This window comes from Strix uralensis, chromosome 4 (genome assembly GCF_047716275.1).
Source record: "Strix uralensis isolate ZFMK-TIS-50842 chromosome 4, bStrUra1, whole genome shotgun sequence".
Taxonomy (NCBI): Eukaryota; Metazoa; Chordata; class Aves; order Strigiformes; family Strigidae; genus Strix; species Strix uralensis.
Genome location: NC_133975.1, coordinates 112,185,168 through 112,203,262, shown reverse-complemented (window position 1 = coordinate 112,203,262; position 18,095 = coordinate 112,185,168). Strand labels below are relative to the sequence as shown.

The 18,095-nt window shown below is 37.4% G+C and overlaps 1 protein-coding gene across 3 annotated transcripts in view; it reads right to left on the bottom strand.

Moving 5' to 3' along the window:
• Positions 1 to 1,540: 1,540 nt before the first annotated feature.
• Positions 1,541 to 18,095, bottom strand: part of FLRT2 (fibronectin leucine rich transmembrane protein 2) — a 68,037-nt gene continuing 51,482 nt past the window's right edge. For 2 of the 3 annotated variants that reach the window (XM_074868549.1, XM_074868548.1), the window contains exon 2: positions 1,541 to 11,715. In XM_074868549.1, coding sequence (XP_074724650.1) covers positions 9,297 to 11,285 — 1,989 coding nt within the window. In that variant the 5' untranslated portion in view covers positions 11,286 to 11,715 and the 3' untranslated portion in view covers positions 1,541 to 9,296. Of the gene's footprint in view, positions 11,716 to 15,904; positions 15,977 to 18,095 lie in introns of all 3 variants that reach the window. The other variant, XM_074868547.1, reaches the window with a different exon arrangement.

Below are 18,095 nucleotides of genomic sequence, written 5' to 3'. Positions count from 1 at the left end.
CCCTCATAAAATGATCCAGCTCTGCATCTGCCAGCTTCTGTAGTCAGCAAAGAAAAATGCCATGACACCAGTTATTTTCCTTCTGTTCTGGACACCTTGTTTTTTTGAGGGAGATCTCTGTGAAATAGCTGTCTTCTTCTGTCCTGGTTTAACCAGGATAGGGTTAAGTTTCCCCAGCAGTGGGGGGGAGCTCTAGCCGGGTTATTCAGATACCATGCGGACGTCACATCCTGGCAGGTCACATTTTTCCTGGCGCGGGAGCTCGGTGCACTCGTGGTTTTGTACATCGTGCTTCAAACTGCTGTATTTGGTAGCTATTTTGCTCTGTTCATTGCTATCACTATTACTGTTATTGTTATTGCTGTTGTTTGTTGTGTTGCTATTGCATTGTTGTATTAAACCTTTCCTTATTTCAGTCTTGGGGCTTTGTATTTCACTCCCTTTGTGGGGGAGGGGCAGCGGCCGCGTGGTCTCAGACCCCGGCAGAGGCTAAACCATTACATCTTCCTTGATCACTATAGAAGGGAATCTGATGTACTTGAGTAAGGAAGAAGAAACATTTGTCCCCTTCCCTTTGTGCAGCTACTAGTAATAATCTGTAAAACTGAACCTATAAACACAAAATTCCTATAACCACAAACCTGAGTTTATCCAGTCTTCGCAGCTCAACTTCTCAGCATGACTACTGTAATTAAAAGTTGAAAAATAATTAATTCAACTTAAAAGTGATAGCAAAATTCTTTAAGATAATTTCTTTCTTAACTCAGTATTCTTAAATTTTGTCTTCTCCTAAAAAAACAGTCTTACCCTTGCTATAAATGTAGCAGGAAATAAATTTAATTTTCTCTGCTTTAAATTTACTCCATTTTCCACTTGTTCATAATGTCAAATTATAAAAAGGAAAGCCAAAACCAAAGCAGAAAGTTATAGAAATATATTAACTGTAAATTTGTTATGAAGGTAAGTATCACACATAAAGTAGCCTATCCCTCAAACTTTTCATAGGTGACAAAGTAAATCAGTGAATGGACAGACTTCCAAATGAACATCATGACCAATTAGATCTGAGAATACCATGAACCTACTGCTACTCCCTGTAATCAAGGAAAAAAAAAAAAAAAAGAAAATATTGACTTCAAAATTAACCTACAATGCAGATGTAAGTGAAAAGCTGCCTAAAACTCATTTCTTATGAATGGGAAATAAAATATATGCTTGCTAGGGACCTTTAAAATGAAAAGCTTCACTACCTTTTTAATTGCTTACTCAACTGTATATTATTAGAATAACTATAATAATTTGGAATAGCTCCCCTTTCTCAGATTTCCATTAGTTTATATTTCTAAATCATACATGCTTTTTGTCAGCTAGGAGTAGTGCCTAGTACTGGTGAGAAAGGTTTTCTTGAAAATGACATAGAGTTAATGTGCGCATGCCTTGCTTCTGTGGTCCTCATTACAAAGACATGTTAATGACCTGCTTGAATAAATGAAATTGTTCACATTAACATATACTGCAGTACTTGACTTCACACCAACTCTTAAATTTTCTTAACGTGTTTCTTTAATGGGGAAAAACTCTTAACATTCGCACTGTAAGTCAGAGAGCAATGAATTACGTGTTGGTTCCTGAACTATGAATGCACAAACCAGTCTGCGAAGGTGTATGAGGTCAAACTTACAATACCGTCATTTAAATCATTTGACTTTCACGTCAAAACAAAGTTTGACGTTCAAGTGAGTGTGCTACAATTTGGAAGGTCTTATCAACTAAATAGGAATACAAAGCTATTCTGGTTTAACAGTTGTCTTTTTTTTTTTTTTTTTCCCAACCACAGCTAAAGCTTTAAGAAAGTACTGTGCACTTTCTGTAATTACTCATTTTATCACATTTCCTTGATTCTTTTAATTGAAAGGCATTCCAGTCATTTCTGAGGATTTAAATGTTTTGGAATATTGTACATTTGTTAGAAGTGAATCTCATCTGAAGAGTCTGAAAATTGTAAAGGATATTTAAAATTGTGTCACAAATGTATATGTATAGAGCATATGCATGTGTCCTTCATGTCCATAAAATATCGGTAAAGAGGAGTATCTTTTTAGACACATTGTTCCAATCCTCATCACAAAGAATTTTATTTATCTGTGTGATCACCTGCTCAAAATCTATAGGAGTGGAAATACTGATTTCACTCAAGAAATACACCATTTTAACAGAATCTTTCTGGCAATTGTGCTTTTCAAGAATGGTCATGTTCAGCTTAGCACTCTGACTAGTATTCACCACAGGGACTTCGCTTTTTCACAGAGCATGTTAAAGTTGTAAACACACACATGCATTTGAGTTGGATTTTCATTAATAGTTTATACACTGTCTTCATTCTTCAAGGTGTTCCACACTTAGAAAAACAAGATAGTGTAATCAGCATGACTTTTGTTCTTCTTTTGTTACTTCCTTCTGTATATGAATCCTTTTGATACAGAGAAAAGTAATAGACCCAGTGCACAGTCAAGATTCTACTTATTCAGTGTAAGTTGTCCCCACCAAAGTGTAACTATGCTATACACTCTTAATATTCATACATGCATTTTTTCAGTCACCTAGCCGTAATACAGAGTTGTAAGCAGAAAGTGTGTGTGCATTTATGTGTAAAAGAACATTCTTGCTAAGCTCAGTGGCCTGTTTGTGGCTTTAAATGTCCGTATCTTGTGTGACTTTACATTAGACAATGTTGCTCAGTACATATTTCTCTCTCCTTGTATTTTCTGTAAAGTTTATGTCACTGCTCCTGTAGTTTTTCAAAACTGATACACAGGTCTATTGCCTTACTCAGTTGATGTATTTCATTTGGTGATGTATAGTGTGACATATTATACAATGTGTCAAACTGGATGTTTTTAATAATCCTTCTGAAATATGTATTATTCATAAATTATCATGATTTATAGTTGAAATCAGTGGGGTCAGGATTTCACCGTAAAAGTGTACTAACTTGTTTTAGGAATGCAAATTATTGTTAAAAAATTCACCAAGTCTCTACCTGAGTAATAGAAGTATTTTAGTGATTTTTAGTTTGAACCTTTACTGACAGTGGCACTTGAAGTAGAATTGTTTGTTTCATACTTTAATGACCAAATGCAGTTTCTCCATGTGGCACTGTAAGTGCTCTTAGATAGAACTGTTTTTATAGTGAAATACTGAAAAATGTTGACTGAACAATAATGAAAAATACTCGTCTGTGTGCTTGCTTTTGGAGTTCCTTGTAACTAAACCGTCTATACACAACCCCAGGAATTTATACACACACGCACATGTGTGTGAACAGCTCGATAACTGAGCTTAGAACTATAAAAAGTAAATATTGATTGATCTCTCCTACTATTAATAATTTGTAGTTATTAAAAGATCATCTGATGAAGTAGTCAGTTTGTCAACTTTTTTTTTGAGAAAACAAAATCATCGATTGAAAATGATGAAGCCATTATTTTTGCCAAAAATACATAAATGATCACAATGTGATGATCTGTTAATCATTTACTTTACCTCTGTTGTCCACCTTCCTGTGGTAAGGCAAGAAGATTTAGTTACCAAGGTCTGATCTGGCTCAGACGAAACATCAAGTTCAGGGAAGCATATTAAGGGGGTGGCCTGGATGTGGATGTATTACACAGCAGCTCTTGGTAGTTTTACTTGATATTCAGGGTTAAAACAGAGAATAAGGTAATTTATAGAGGAATTGTGACACTCAGCAATATTACATTTCTAAGTTTTGAAGTGATACAGCTTGTAACATTCAGTATTTCAGGTTCTGGCAAAGCCAAAAATTGGTTCTTGTATATGCAGCTAGAAAAGGGGTAATTTTCATTTCTAAGTAGCTAAAACATCTCTTTATATATGCTGTATATATTACCATATATGTTAGGTATGAGATATACAAAAATTTATTAAGGCCTATATCTGGATGTTGTGCATTCTGCAAATTCAAGAACAATTTTGAAGGGAGAATTGGAAAAAAAATCACATTTCATTTCAAAGAAACAGATTAAATAATAATAGGTAAAAGGCAGGTTTAAGATTGTCAAGGATGAATGTCAAATGCATTTATCAAACGACTAAGCATATAATGGGTCACAGCTTCCACATACATATGTTACAGAAGTGTGTGGCTGCTTAAACGTACCTATTAATTGCAAACACTGGAATACAATCTGTTCTTGTTTTACAGTGCTTTCCTATATGCATATCAGAATGAGATAATGTTTTAAAGATAAGATTAAATCTGAGAAATTGAAATAACAAATGGTTTAACTCTTTGAGAGACAGAAGATTAAAATATTTGCCTTTTAGAATCTGAAGAGAGGGTGGACATACAGTAGAACATTTGAAAATATTTCCAGGAATGAAAGTACAGAAGATTGATATTTTTGTTTTTCTGTTTTCCCTTTCAGATAATCACATCCTTATTTTAATTAACTTGCTCATATAAATACAGCAGGATTGTTGTATTTTTTAAATAACTCTTTACTGAATATGTCAACAAGATAATATATAGTGTATAGTGAAGTTTTGAAGTTAACAATGCGTGCAACATGGTAGATTGCAGAAAACAGATAATGCAGACTTCAAACCATCTATTTTTCCATGTTAAAGATAGAAAGTATACTAAACACAGAACAGAATCAAGTGTGCATGTCTCAGTTAAAATCAATTTTATGAAAGATCATCTTCAGATATTTGGGACCAAGTGATGATAACAATTTGTTAGTAGCTTATCTGTTTCTGAGACGATCAGAATTCAGCTCTTATGAGGCACATTTCCACAGACCCCCAGTATAATAAAATCTTGCCAAATCTCTTTTGTACTAGTTTTCCAGATGGACTACTAGCCAGCGTCCTTTTAAAGAGCAAGACATTCACTGCTGTACAAAAGTTTAATGCCAAATGCTTCAATATTGCCTGTAGTATCATCTGGGATACAAAGTGCCCTGTTCAGTAGAGTTCAGGCAAGGAGTGATCATCAGCTTCCTAAGATTATCTCTGTGTTTAGAAGAGAGCACCAGGCAGGATTTGATGAGGCTCAGAGCCATTAACTTTTGGTTTTGGCACTCATTTCTGTTTTGTTTTTCCACTGTGCTGGAAAGTCATCGAGTAAAACCATTATTCTCATGTTATAAAGAAAAAACTTTAATATCTCCATGTTAAATTTAAGGTGAAGAAATACTATAAATGGAGAATTCAATGGGAATTAACCACTTCACTGTCAAAAGCTGAGACTGAACTTTCACTTCAACATCATTAATAAAGTGCCTTATGTAGACCCTTAAAACCGTAACAATACAATATGTATAAAGTTCTTTTGCTTGCAAAATTAAAATTGATACATTTGCAGAGGGAGAAATTTTCTCTCATGAAAAGAGAAAATGATTGAGAGAAAAATATAGTTAAACTACTCTAGTAGCAAATAGCATATGCTACTTCATTTTTCTGTTTTATGTGACATTCATTGTAGTCCTTTACTGGCTTACAGGGAAAACTGCTAATATCTTTTCAGTCCAAAGTAACCCAATCCCTAAATATTCTTATAAAGAAATTCAAAAATAATGTCTTCAATAAGAAGCTGTCAACACAAAGTCCATGCATTCATCAGCTGTTTGTTTTTGCTAGCAAGGTACATGCAAGGAGCACTTGTTATAGTGACAGAATCTGTGACAACATGGTCTTGTAATAAATAAGTTTTCAGAAGGAACCCAAGCACTGGGCACAGCAGTGTTGTGATACTGCTTTAACATAATTTCACTTAAACTCTTATTTCACTCACCAAACTTTTCTGTACATTTATGTCAGGTCTTAGCACTGTACAATGGAAGATGGGTGAGATTTTGTCTGTAAACCACTCATTGGCCCCCAGGTCCAATGAACCTGTTCAAATCAGGACCTGGAAGTGAACACTTTGGATGAGTTGCATATGGACACATTTGGGGCTTCTGCTCTACAGCCTTTAGTTAGTATCTCTGGTCAGATATTTGCACTAAGTGAAGATGACCCCATTTTTATGAAGCCCAAGGGAAAACCTAATCTTAAACTTTACATAGGCAAAAGACCATTGTCCATTTTTAACTCTTTTTCTGAATACATAGCTAGTGAAAATTCCCCATTATGTACTTATCTAGATGTGACCTGAAATGATGTCTCAGCTGTTTTTGTGACTGGCACTTTGAAAAGTCCCAAACTGTGTTGTAGGTTGAAATACATTAACTCTTTCACAGCTGGATAGCAACCAGAATTGGGAGAAACATTCATCAAATGAAACATATGACCTTTCAGTTGACTACCACTGTGATTTTTTTTTAGGTAATAGTCCCAGTTCTATGCACAAATTTTGTTATACGTGGTTTGCTACCTTTTTTCAGAAGAGCATTTATATAAAAGAAACTGTCAGTATCCCATACCAATATATATATTATTCTTCATACTGAAAAGAAGCATAAACTGTGCTATCTTTAATATCATTCTGATTTTTGATCTAGGTAAATGAGTAATAGTCCACAGATAGATACAAACATTTCATCATCCAAGATCAAAATGAACAGTTTGTGAATGTCTTTCGTTTTCACCCTATTAGGACAGTAACCATATTTGTTGTCAGTTTGGGCTTGTGGATCATTCACCTGCAGTATGGCTGAACTCCCTGAATAAGTAATTTGCTACATATAAGGCGCCTAGCTCATCTTGAAACTATGGTATCCTGAGGCCTAGAACAGAAGATGTTCATCAAGGAGGACAAATGTTCCTCCATCATCAGTCACTGAAGTACGAAATTCTAGTAAGCACATACTTTCAAAGGATGCCTTTTGAAATCAAACATAGCTAGTTATTTCAGTGAAATTAAATATTACATTCACACCCAATGGAAATCTCTGACTCTATTTAATTTCAAACAAACTCCAGCATGCAATGGAAGCGTGCAGAAGCACAACTATTTGCTGCTTGTCTTGTGGGCTTTGGTGCCTAAAACATTAAAGAAACAAAACAAAGGTATCAATCAACCTTCTCATCATAATCTTCAGTAAATGGGTCACAGAAAAAAACCACTTTGCATAGACGTGTCTACCTATAATTACACCATTTGAAATCATATGGCAGCCTTTTATTCAACAAAATTTCAGTGACTTAACTATTACAGTAGCCACACAGGTTGCCTAAAATACCTGTTATAGCTGGAGAAAAGAGCAAATATACAGAATATAGAGTGGAATTTCAAAATGTGATTATAAATGTCGTTAGGGTGAGGATGCAGTTCCTTATACAATGATTGTACTTTGCCATCAATCATAACTGGATTTATTTTGCCATTGCAGAAAATGAGTGTTATCATGCCATTTGAATTTCAGAAACTGCACACTCATAGACTGCTGGGTTTCAAGAATGGGTTGAGTGAAATGAGCAAAGGAAAGGATTAAAACCCTCTCTCCCAACATAAGCAGCCTCATAAAGTGAAAAGTCTAAGCATTCCACAGTGAAAGTTCTTCAGCCTTTACTTCCAATCCACCTCTAATAGCTTCTTCTTGTCCCTAGTTGGCCACTAAAATGTTTTCTCTTTGGTTCCCTACTCCCTCAGGAAAGTTTTGTCTCTCTTTTTTTTTCTCTTTGTTGTGAACTTTTGCTTGTCCCCAAGCTCAGGAGAAAGTGAGCCTGATTAAAAAATAAGCAAACTGAAAGAAAGGAAGAATTAGATTCCACCACTGAGCTGGCAAGAAAGCCAGAGTTCTTGGCAGTCACAGAGTCAATGGAGTGGCTGAAACATTATATAATTTTGAAAGCAGCATCATAGTTTTAATACAAACATGATGTTTCACATACTGCATGTAAAGCTCAAGGACTCAGAAGGTATTCCAGCTAAAGAATTTGAGGGAATAAAAAAAACAAATTCTAAGCCTACCTACTGCTTATAAAGCACAGATCATTGTGGAAAATTTCCAAAAGCTTAAGATAAAAGAACGGTAATTCAGAGGGACAGTGTTCTCAAAATTCCTCAGCTAATCAAATGCTTAGTTAATGTCTGTCACTGTATACTTGAATGGGGAAAAAACCCCACCCCAACCAGGATTTATATGTGATTTTCCCTGCTGAACATATTTCAGTTCACAATAGGCCCGGAGGCCTTTCCAATAATAAATAATTTTTTAAAAGACTTTTCTAATTTTTTTCTCTATTTGTTGGTCTTTTTTTCCTACTTCTCCATACTGAACATAACTCAGATCCCTAAATCAAACAACTTGAAACACAGAAGTCAATAGCAACCTTTTCATTAGCATCATATTTTGGGTCATGTTTTCAGCAATTTACATTTTTAGATTCCAGATTCTACATGAATACTATAGAGCTGGGAGCACTCAGAATTTCTGTCATTCAGGCTTTACCTGAACATGCTGTGTCAACAAATGCTGCTCTATTAAGGAGAGGTCCAACTTAATGACAGCTATCTGTTACATACTGATAACCTTCATCTCCCACTGCGAAGGGTCAGAGAATGCCTAAAGCTTCTTAATCAAAATGAAAAACAGGAACAGTTTCTATTATAAAAGTATATAATATTGGGGGACATTTTCAGAGTAGCTTTTGCAAATAGGAATCAAGGTCACTTTGAGTTAGACACTGAGCTTTGTCTACCTTTCCTATTCCAAGTATATTGGGAGAAAAGTAATCAAACAAGCAACTAGCCTTTTTGGTAGCACTCAGAACTCCAGCTTTCAGTTGGAGGTAGGAAATGCAGAACTGACAAAGGGGAATGGAAGTATTTCCATTTGTTGAAGCTCAACAGCAACTGCCTGGTTCAAGTGAGAAGGGTTGTATCCATTTTATCTGAATTGCTTCTGTCCGTTCCTAGTGATCCTGTTTTAATATGCACTTATTTTCCTGTACTACAGGACACCTAGAAACTTAACATCCCTCAGACAGCTTCGACAGCAAAGTGGTTAATGTTTGAAGAATGAGTCATTCTTTCCTTCGCCATGACATTGGGTTCTTATTCTACAACCCTGTACAGTACTTAGCAATATTTTTTAAAGATTTAAAAAGCAAAGAGTTACAAAACCATTTGCAATTAACTTGAAATAGAAAAGATAGCACTTTTTTTAAATCCCATTATATAGTACACCGTATAAATTACAGAGTATTCAAATGCATAAATGCATCTGTGTAACATTTATCAAATGTAATTTTTTCATTGTTGTTGGGGGGTTATTTTTTCCAGAGTTTTTTCTCTTTGTCCTAGACACCCCCATCTTCCCTCACTATCACGTATGACAGTGCTCCAGGTCTGAGACATTGCTGTTGCAGTATCGCATGTTGTTGGGGATGTGGCAGTCTGTGTAGTTAATGCCCCCATTTGGGGTATAAATGGGCTGCAGTCTAAAATCTCCTTTAAGGAGCTGATCATTATTTAAGGAGACAATCTGGAAGCTGGTTTCCGTCATCTCCAGGATGGAGTTGTCCTTCTTGGTCCCTGCCTCGCAGTAGTCGTCTTTCCGACGGCCCCGGTTATATTTCCACTTCTGGGAGGTGTAACGCCCTTTTTTGTGCATGTGCCAGCAAAAAATGCTGAGCAGGACCACAAGGACAAATATCACTGCACCCCCAATTAACCCTGCCAGCAGAAATGGGGAACCCAGGTTCTGAGAAGTTGTCTGCTCGTGGCTGGAGGGGATGTTGCTGCCATTGCTCAAAAAGGAAGCCTTGGTTGTAGCTTCTGAACAGACAGTGTCTTCTCCAGTTCGGTAATTGTTGTAAGTATCCAGTGGAACTAAACAAATCCGATAGGTGGATTTGGGCTCCAGATTTACCAAATTTAAGTGTTGCTTCTCACCACTAACTATTCGTTCCTGAACAATTCCTCCTACCAGACTATGGCCCATTTTAACCCATGTGAGTTTATATGCCATCACGGTAAAAAGAGACATCCAGTTAACTTGGATGCAAGTGTCATTCACAAAATGGATGGAGAGTTGAATCCGTTCAGATATAGGAGGTGTCACCCTTTCTCTGTCCTCCCTGACAGGCACAGTGGGGAGTGAGGCTATGGTGGGAGTGAGAGGATTATATCTGCTACTTGGGGGAGGAACTGATGAGATGGGAACTAATGTAGTTGGCATGGCTGTAGCTGGGACTGGGGTGATGATAAGTGGCAGACCAGGAGTGGTGGTGGGGCATGATAACATATTCATATTGAGCTCCCTGACTGCCATACCTCGGACCTGCTCTGGTCCCTGGCACATAAAACCCCGTACATTGATGGAAGCAGGAATAAATTTGAGCCATTCAGTTACCCACTTAATACTGCAGTCACACAACCAGGGATTATTCCTTACAGTGAGTTGCCTCAGGTTGTGGAGATTATCAAATACCCCCTTTACCAACATCCGGAGTTGATTGTTGGAAATATCAAGACGTTCCAGCTTGTGGAGGTTTGAAAAGGCTGTAAGTGGTATATGGGTTATCTGGTTGTCCTGCAAGTAGAGCCTTAGCAGATGTGTACCTGGAAGATCAGGAGGAGGGTAGGTCAGTGAATTCCTCACTATTGAGAATTCCTTGAGCTTGGAGAGGTGGCTGAAGGTGCCTTCAGCTATGCCTTTATTAGTAAGCAGATTGCCATCCACAATCAGACGCTCAAGACTTGTAAGATTCTGGAAGGCCAGGTCTGAAATGACAGCAATTCGGTTTTCGTCTACTCGAAGTTCTTGTAAGTCCACTGGAAGGCCTACTGGTACGCTGCTTAAGTGATTCTTGGACAAGAACAGAAGCTTGAGGCTGATGGCTTCCCGGAATGCCCCATCCTCAACACCAACAGTGGAGATGGAGTTGTCATCCAGGTGCAGCTCTTCCAGCTTCAAAAGCTGAGCAAGGGCAGCTCGAGAAATGGTCTGAATGTTGTTTTCCTGCAGGTGGAGAACCCTGACATTCTTGGGCAGGTTCATGGGGAATTCATCCAATTGGTTGCCATACAGGTAGACTGTGTGCACAGACTGGACGTTGTGCAACTCTGCAGGAAATCCAGCATTATTAATTTGGTTATTATGGAGGTAGAGGACGGTTACACCCTCTGGTATCCCAAGAGGCACTGAGGTCAAGCTTCGCTCATTACAGTAGACAAAGTTTCGATCACAGCGGCACACTTTTGGGCAGGCCAAAGTTTTGGAGACCTGCATGTAAAGCCCCAGGGAAAAGATAAGCCATGATTTCATGAGAACAGCCCAATCTGTGGGCCACATTCTTGTCCACGAACCCATTTCTAATTTAAAGAAATAAAGTACCAAAGTGGTAAAGAACTGATAACAATAATAAAGCGCGGGTAGCAAAATCTCAGGTCATTAAAATTGGCTTCTATTTATGTCCAGTGTTCAGGCCAGAGTTAAAGTCCTGGAGGTTAAGTATAAAATAATCCTTTTATAATTGGCCTACCTCCTACTTTTGATAAGAAAGCCACAGTCTTATTAGCCAGGGTTACAAAGTTTGTTGCCTTCCTCCATGTGTGCTGAAAGAAACAATAGCCTTATCTTTGCAGGTGAGCAACAGGTTAATTTAAAGCTACCAAAAGTTTTCTGTGTATGAGTTGCTTGGAGGGATAATATCTCTTTTCAGTGAAGTCTGTTGGTGTTACACTCAGCTTTCTGAAGTCAGCAAAGTCCTCATATCAGCTATCTGCCAGATCTGGCCTGCCTGTAAAAGAAAAGAGAAAAGAAAAAGCTGAATAGCATGAAATGTTTAATAGGGAAGATCAAGGCCACTGGAAGACTATTCTAAGGCTGTGCTCTTTATGGCTTTCTGGAGAAAAAAGACATTAATATTAAACATTAGTTTAATATTACTGTTAAATAGTCTTGAAATAGATTTGATGCAAAGTCATTGCAGTGATTGAAGGACTTTCAGTGACTTCAGTGAAGGCTAGGCCTATCACTTGTGATGGCACATTGTACCTCCAGTCTTTGTCCTCTCACAGTCTGTTTCAAATCCTAAAACTAAAACATTTTGCAAACCTAAAACTAAACCATTTAACTGGAAATTTTTGCTCAGGTACTTTCTTTCTTTTGCAGAACCACTGACTTCAATGAATGCTATTCACTGATGTCTGACAGAGTAGGCTCTGGGCCGTATTATTTAATCACACTCTATGTTTTTTTCATTTCCTACCAGACTCTGGAATGTTCTGCTTCTATTTTTGTAATGCCATTATGTATATTCTCCAACTTAATGCACACTGCCAGATTATTACACCTCACCACAGTGAATTAGCTACTTATGAGGAGAGTCTTTTAAATAAGTATGGTAATCCACAAATACAAAATATCCTGCTGTAAGGCATGTATTTGCTAGAACTCTCATCTTGATGTTGTTTCTGATGTGAACTGTGCTGTCAACAGACTTCAGAATTAGCTTTCCACTAAATGAAACAGGCTCACATCTGCTAAGTTATTGTTTTAGGATGTCAGCTCAAACTACAGCAGTTTTGCAGGAGAGCACTTTCTTTGAAACCATAAAGGCTAGATACTCCTTTTAATTCTGCTACACATTTGTCTGTGAATGGCTACATAAACAAATTTGTTAGCTTTAGTATAGATGAGTTCTCTGTTGTACGTTTTCAGCTTCTAAGTGTACTTTTTAACTTTTACATTCCCAGCTACTATTTATTTTTCAGATCTATAACCAAACAATTTAACTCTGTAATGCATGCAATGAGAGATACTGTATTGTGTGACGTTACCTTCTCTTGTTATATGTTGTTTCCAATGACTGAAAAAAAATGCTGCATTTTACATACTTGAACCTAATGAAGGATATAAACCTTGGCAAGTACCATGCATGTGTAGATCTCAGAGTCCTGAATTGCAGTTACATAAGCACAGTATTTTTACAGATTTTGTTTGCCCAGATCAAAACTCAGTGGCTGGGACTTCAGGAAAATAGAATTTCAGTGAACAGAAACCATGTTTAAAAATATTTTTTCCTTAATTTCAGTGAACAGAAACTATGTTTTAAAATATTTTTTCCTTTATTTAAGCAGTTTAAACACCATCCAGGCATTTCAGAAAGAAATGTAATTCAGAGGTGTATGAAAGCTTGTTCTTCTGTTACAGCTGTGCAGTTTATAACATGTCCCAGATGCTGGTTTTGGGAACCCCATGGACTGACAGTATAGAAAGATTCTTTGGGTGTCAAACTGTTATAACCTTGCAACCTTGCTCTTGTAGATTACTATATTTATTTGGAGCATCATCAGGTATCAGCCTCAAGGATAGAACAGATGGAGATAAAAAATGAGACCATGAAAAGTCCTGTAGCTTATCATTATGAATTAAAATGGTAAATGTATGTATACTGTAATGCAGCCTATACTGCATGTTGTGTGTAACAGTAAGATTAGCTACCCCACTGTTCACGGTTTTCTCTCTCGCAGGCATATTTCAGTCAAGAGTGGTTTCTTTTCAATTATGTAAGATGACGTGATACTGTAGAGAAACTCTAACAGGATTACATTTTAACATGAGCCTAAGTGTGACAGTTTATCTGCCTTTAATATGGCCTGGCTCCCATCTAGATCATACTGCTCTGATCTGTCATGACACTGTCTTTTTAAAATAAGAAAGAATATGCAGAGCCTCCTCTGAGATGCTTGGGACCACACAGAGTAATAATAGTGGTTCTCTCACTCCCTTCCCATCACTGGTGAGAGAGAGTCTATACCTCCTAACAGGGCCAATACCCTGCACTGAGCTCTCTTTCAATACTAAGTCCAATTGATGATTAGGTTTTATTTGGCTCCTGAGTATGATAGAAAGCCCAGATGAAGACATAATGCCACAGTCAGCTGCAGCTCCTGGTTTGCTGGGAATGTCCTAAGGAGGGAACATCATATTAAAACTGATCTATGCATTCACCTTATTCTAGAACTCTGCCTAGAGTACCTCTCACCTATGCAAATGTGGCACCTGAACAAAACATTTCAGTAATGATTCCAGAAAATTGGGTGAAACACACAACACTTCTCATTAGATATTGCAAGTAAAAGATCTGTGACTGGACAGTCACTTAAGCATATCAGCACTTTGCAAGCTGGCACTCTGAAGTTCATCTCCTTTTTATCATTACACAGATTTTGCCCTTAGGAATCTGTTAAAGCTTTCCTACTGTTTTCTCCCGTTATGATGGCATAAAGGGAGTCAAGTCCTTTTATTAATGCCAGTATCCTAATCTCCAGCTATCAGTCCTTAATAAACTGGTATTATAAAACTTAGTACAGAAAATATGCATTGGTAACTACTGTTGATTGTGTTAAGAGAACAAGGACAAATCTAATTAGATATTTATGACTTCAGGGTTGACTGTGGTGTGACAGAGGGAAGGAATGAGGAAGCAAGGATACAACTGAATGTGTTTAAATAAATTTTTTGGGAAAAGCTTTACCTCAGTAGTCTTTTACAACCGTTTGATAATAACTCGTAGTAGTGGTCATAGCTGCAGCATTTTTCAGCAAATCTCAGAGACCCTAACGCAAAAGTGAGTTGTGTCCCTGTGTTAGAAGTCTCTTCCCCAAAGGCATTAAAAAGATTGAAGAGTTGAACAATCTACTTGATTTAAAAAAGACACTCTGTGAAGGAAAACATCCTCTGCAAATTCCAGAAGGCTGGAAAAGCTGGAAGAGTTTATTCTTTAATAAATTGCCAAAACTGAAGGCAGGTAGAGTAACAGCTTTCTCTCCATCCCTGCCATGTTGGCTTCCTAAAGCAAGCTCTCTGTTTTCAATATTCTTACAAAAACTGAACTGAGTGTCTCTTCAAATGAACTGATCATTTGCAGAAGTAGAATTCTGGAAGTGAAGGAATTAAGGGCACTCTTTAGCTTTCATGATTGTAAATCTTGGGAATTGACTCATAAACTATAGGTCGCAGTTACTTTGCTTATTGTGAAGCCGGAAAGCTCTAAATACCAATCTAGGAAGAGAAGATGAGGGTAAGGGAATCTTGTCGTGATTAACTTAAAATTAAAGAAACCAAGAAAATGCCTCAATAATAACCCATCTGCCCATCATCACCTTGGTCATTTTTGTTTCTATTTCCTTACCCTGTACACTTGATTACTATTATTTCTCACTATATCCTCCTTGGAGCACAGGCCACGTCTTCCAAGTGTCTAGGACATTTCCTGTCTTACTGCAGCCAGGTTATTAAATCCCATTAGGATTTAGGGAATGATATAATAAAGTTGAGAAAAGCACATTGAAATAGATGAGAACATATGCAAAAGTTTTAGGTGGCCATGTCTGAAAATTAGGCTTAGTGGCCTGAGTTCCTGACATCAATGGAAATGTTCCTTTTCATATCTTAAGAGGTGTTTCTAATCAACATTTTTATCTCACTGCCTTTTTTCAAACCTTCCTTATTTAAATTCCCTTTTGGCATGACTAATGTTAGCTGGAGAAGAACAACTATGGCTTTGTGTACTGGATACAAATTTCAAATTTGCTTTTGTTCAACACTGGATCTGAACAACTTCTTTAAGATATTTTGATTAAAGGTTTTTAAAGTCTGAAATATCTGGCTGCAAGTTGGAAAGGTGAAGATTTTATTAGTCTCCCATTCACTGGTCAGAATTTTCCACACAACTTCAAGTTTTATTCACCCTTTGTGCATAGCCATGACATAATTTAGCTGCAAAAAACAAATATGTTTCTATAATTCATACATTACTGAAAATGTCACTCAATCATAGTTTTGTGGTAGCTAGGGAAAAAATCCCAACAGCAGACTGCTTATGGAACTCTTTTCTACCTCACTGACCAGTATTGCCTCAGTGGCTGTGTCTATGGTGTCTAAAGAAGATCCAAAGCTGCCGTCAGGGCCGTCCTCCCCACCTTTCATGCTGCAGGTCTTCCAAATATCCAGTCCCAGGCATAGCGTCAAAGTCCCTGTGGCTCCCTGAGAACCTATTAATGTTCAAGGGAGATAACAGAGAATAAAGGGAGGAGATAGCATATGGAGCACAGCCTGCATATAAATACTTACAGCCCTATGTTATAAGCACAGGAGTTTTGTTGTGCTCCTGAAGCCAGGTTGTCTGTCTTCATTAGTCTTCCCATGTTTTATATTAAGGCTATTAATGTTTTAGAAGGAATAAAATTAACAATGCTTGGCTATTTTTTCCTTCAAGGAATCCAGAAAATAATCAAAAATAGGTTCTAGGAATACAAGTTTTTTTCTCTGATATTCTAATCACTCAGCACCAATTTTCCTAGCAGTTCATCCATTTATCTGAGCCCGACTGTCATACACCATAAATTGAAAGGCAAGCAAAACCAAAACCAAATGGTCATATCTACTCTTTTCACTACTACCAGTCAGTGACTCTCATTTAGCACAAAACCATTTGGCATAAATTTTCTTGGCTTTACTGCAGACCAAGGTCATAATCAAGTCATAATCTTACTCTACAGAATTATAATATACAGTAACTACAAAGCTATTATGTCTGGAATTGAATGACAACCAGAAAACAAATATAATTCTATTCCTCTGAAACGTGGTACAGAGTTCCTAGTGCTTAAGAAAAATGTCCCTGTATTTCTGTCACCTGGTAACAAAAATAATTATGGAATAATACTGACAAATCCTTTTTTTCCACATAAGTAAAGTTCACATCTACACATGAATGAACAACCTGCTTTTTTTTAACTGCTTCGAAGCCTTAGGTGATGGCTTATTGTATATGTTTCTCTATGAGTTACTTGGGTTTGAACATCGCATTCAAAATTTAATATGAGGCTATAATCTCTGCATCAAAGGCACAGGGAAAATGACCCAAAGGAACCAAAATGCTTGTACAGGAAGCCCTTTTGTGTGCTTGCTGCTGTGGCTGTTTCATAGTTATGGGTGTGTATTATGTAAGAAGAGGTAAGAAGGAAGAAAAAGAGGTGAAGAGGAATAGAAGAAACCATCCTTGGTGCCCTCTTCTAAAGTGAATATTGATGTCAGGATAATGATCGGTAGCTAGCACTGGAAGGAAACCTTAAAGTGTCTCTGTACACTATTAAGTCTATATGGACAGATTTTGGCAGAGAAATACATTATTGCCTTTGCAATACTGTTAGCAAAATGATTCAGCAAATGTACATAAATGAGCTCTTCCCTCATATTCTTTTCTGCTCTGATTGGGACGTTTCTGGTTTTGCCTCTCAATTTGCACTTCTAATTATTCTCAGTAGCTCAGATCAGGCAGCCTGCTGGAGGCAAGTGAAAGGGATTTGGATCTGCCTTGGCAGAGGCAGGAGAAAGTTTAGAGAGTGGTATATCTTGCAACAATGGGTGTAAGGACGTCATTTGCCATCCTTCTCCCCCTTGCTCTTCTCTAACCTTGCACTCCTCCAAGCCTTTCATCTCTTTCCAGCTACATTCCTGCAAGTTATTAAGCAGACACATTTCCCATAAGGATGCAGGCTTCAGGAAATCCCTTCTGAAAAGGCATGATATTATAACCAACACAAGCTTTGTCTTTGGAAATTTGGATCGTGTACAGGTTCCTGTCAGTCAACAGGAACATGACAGAGCCCAATTCCTGACCGCCAGGAGGGGGAGCTAAGACAGCAGGAAACTTTCTCTCCCCTGAACCAACAAATAAATAAATAAATAAATGTGGGACTAGTTTTCTTCCCACTTTGTCCATCCCCATACACATGCACACACTTCTCCTTCCTCACAGATTGCCAGTGATTGTTGGTTTATTTGAAAGTATCTCTGGCAAGCCTCACAAACTGAGTAGTATATCACTTTGTTTCTGGGAAAATTAATATTTCTATATTATAGTACTGAGCATTATTCCCAACTTAAATTTTATGTGCTTCATGGTTCAAGACTGTGTTTTTTACTTGTGGGTTACTACAGAGTGCATTTATTGTACTGGTATAAGGAGACACGCAAGAGGGAGGGGGGAAAAGAGAGATAGTAGTGGAAAAGAAGAAAGAGGTTTGTGAGTGATACAGCTCAGCTACAGCAGACTTTTCTCCTTTTACAGATTACTACGAATGGTGACAGGTCAAAAGAGAGAACAAA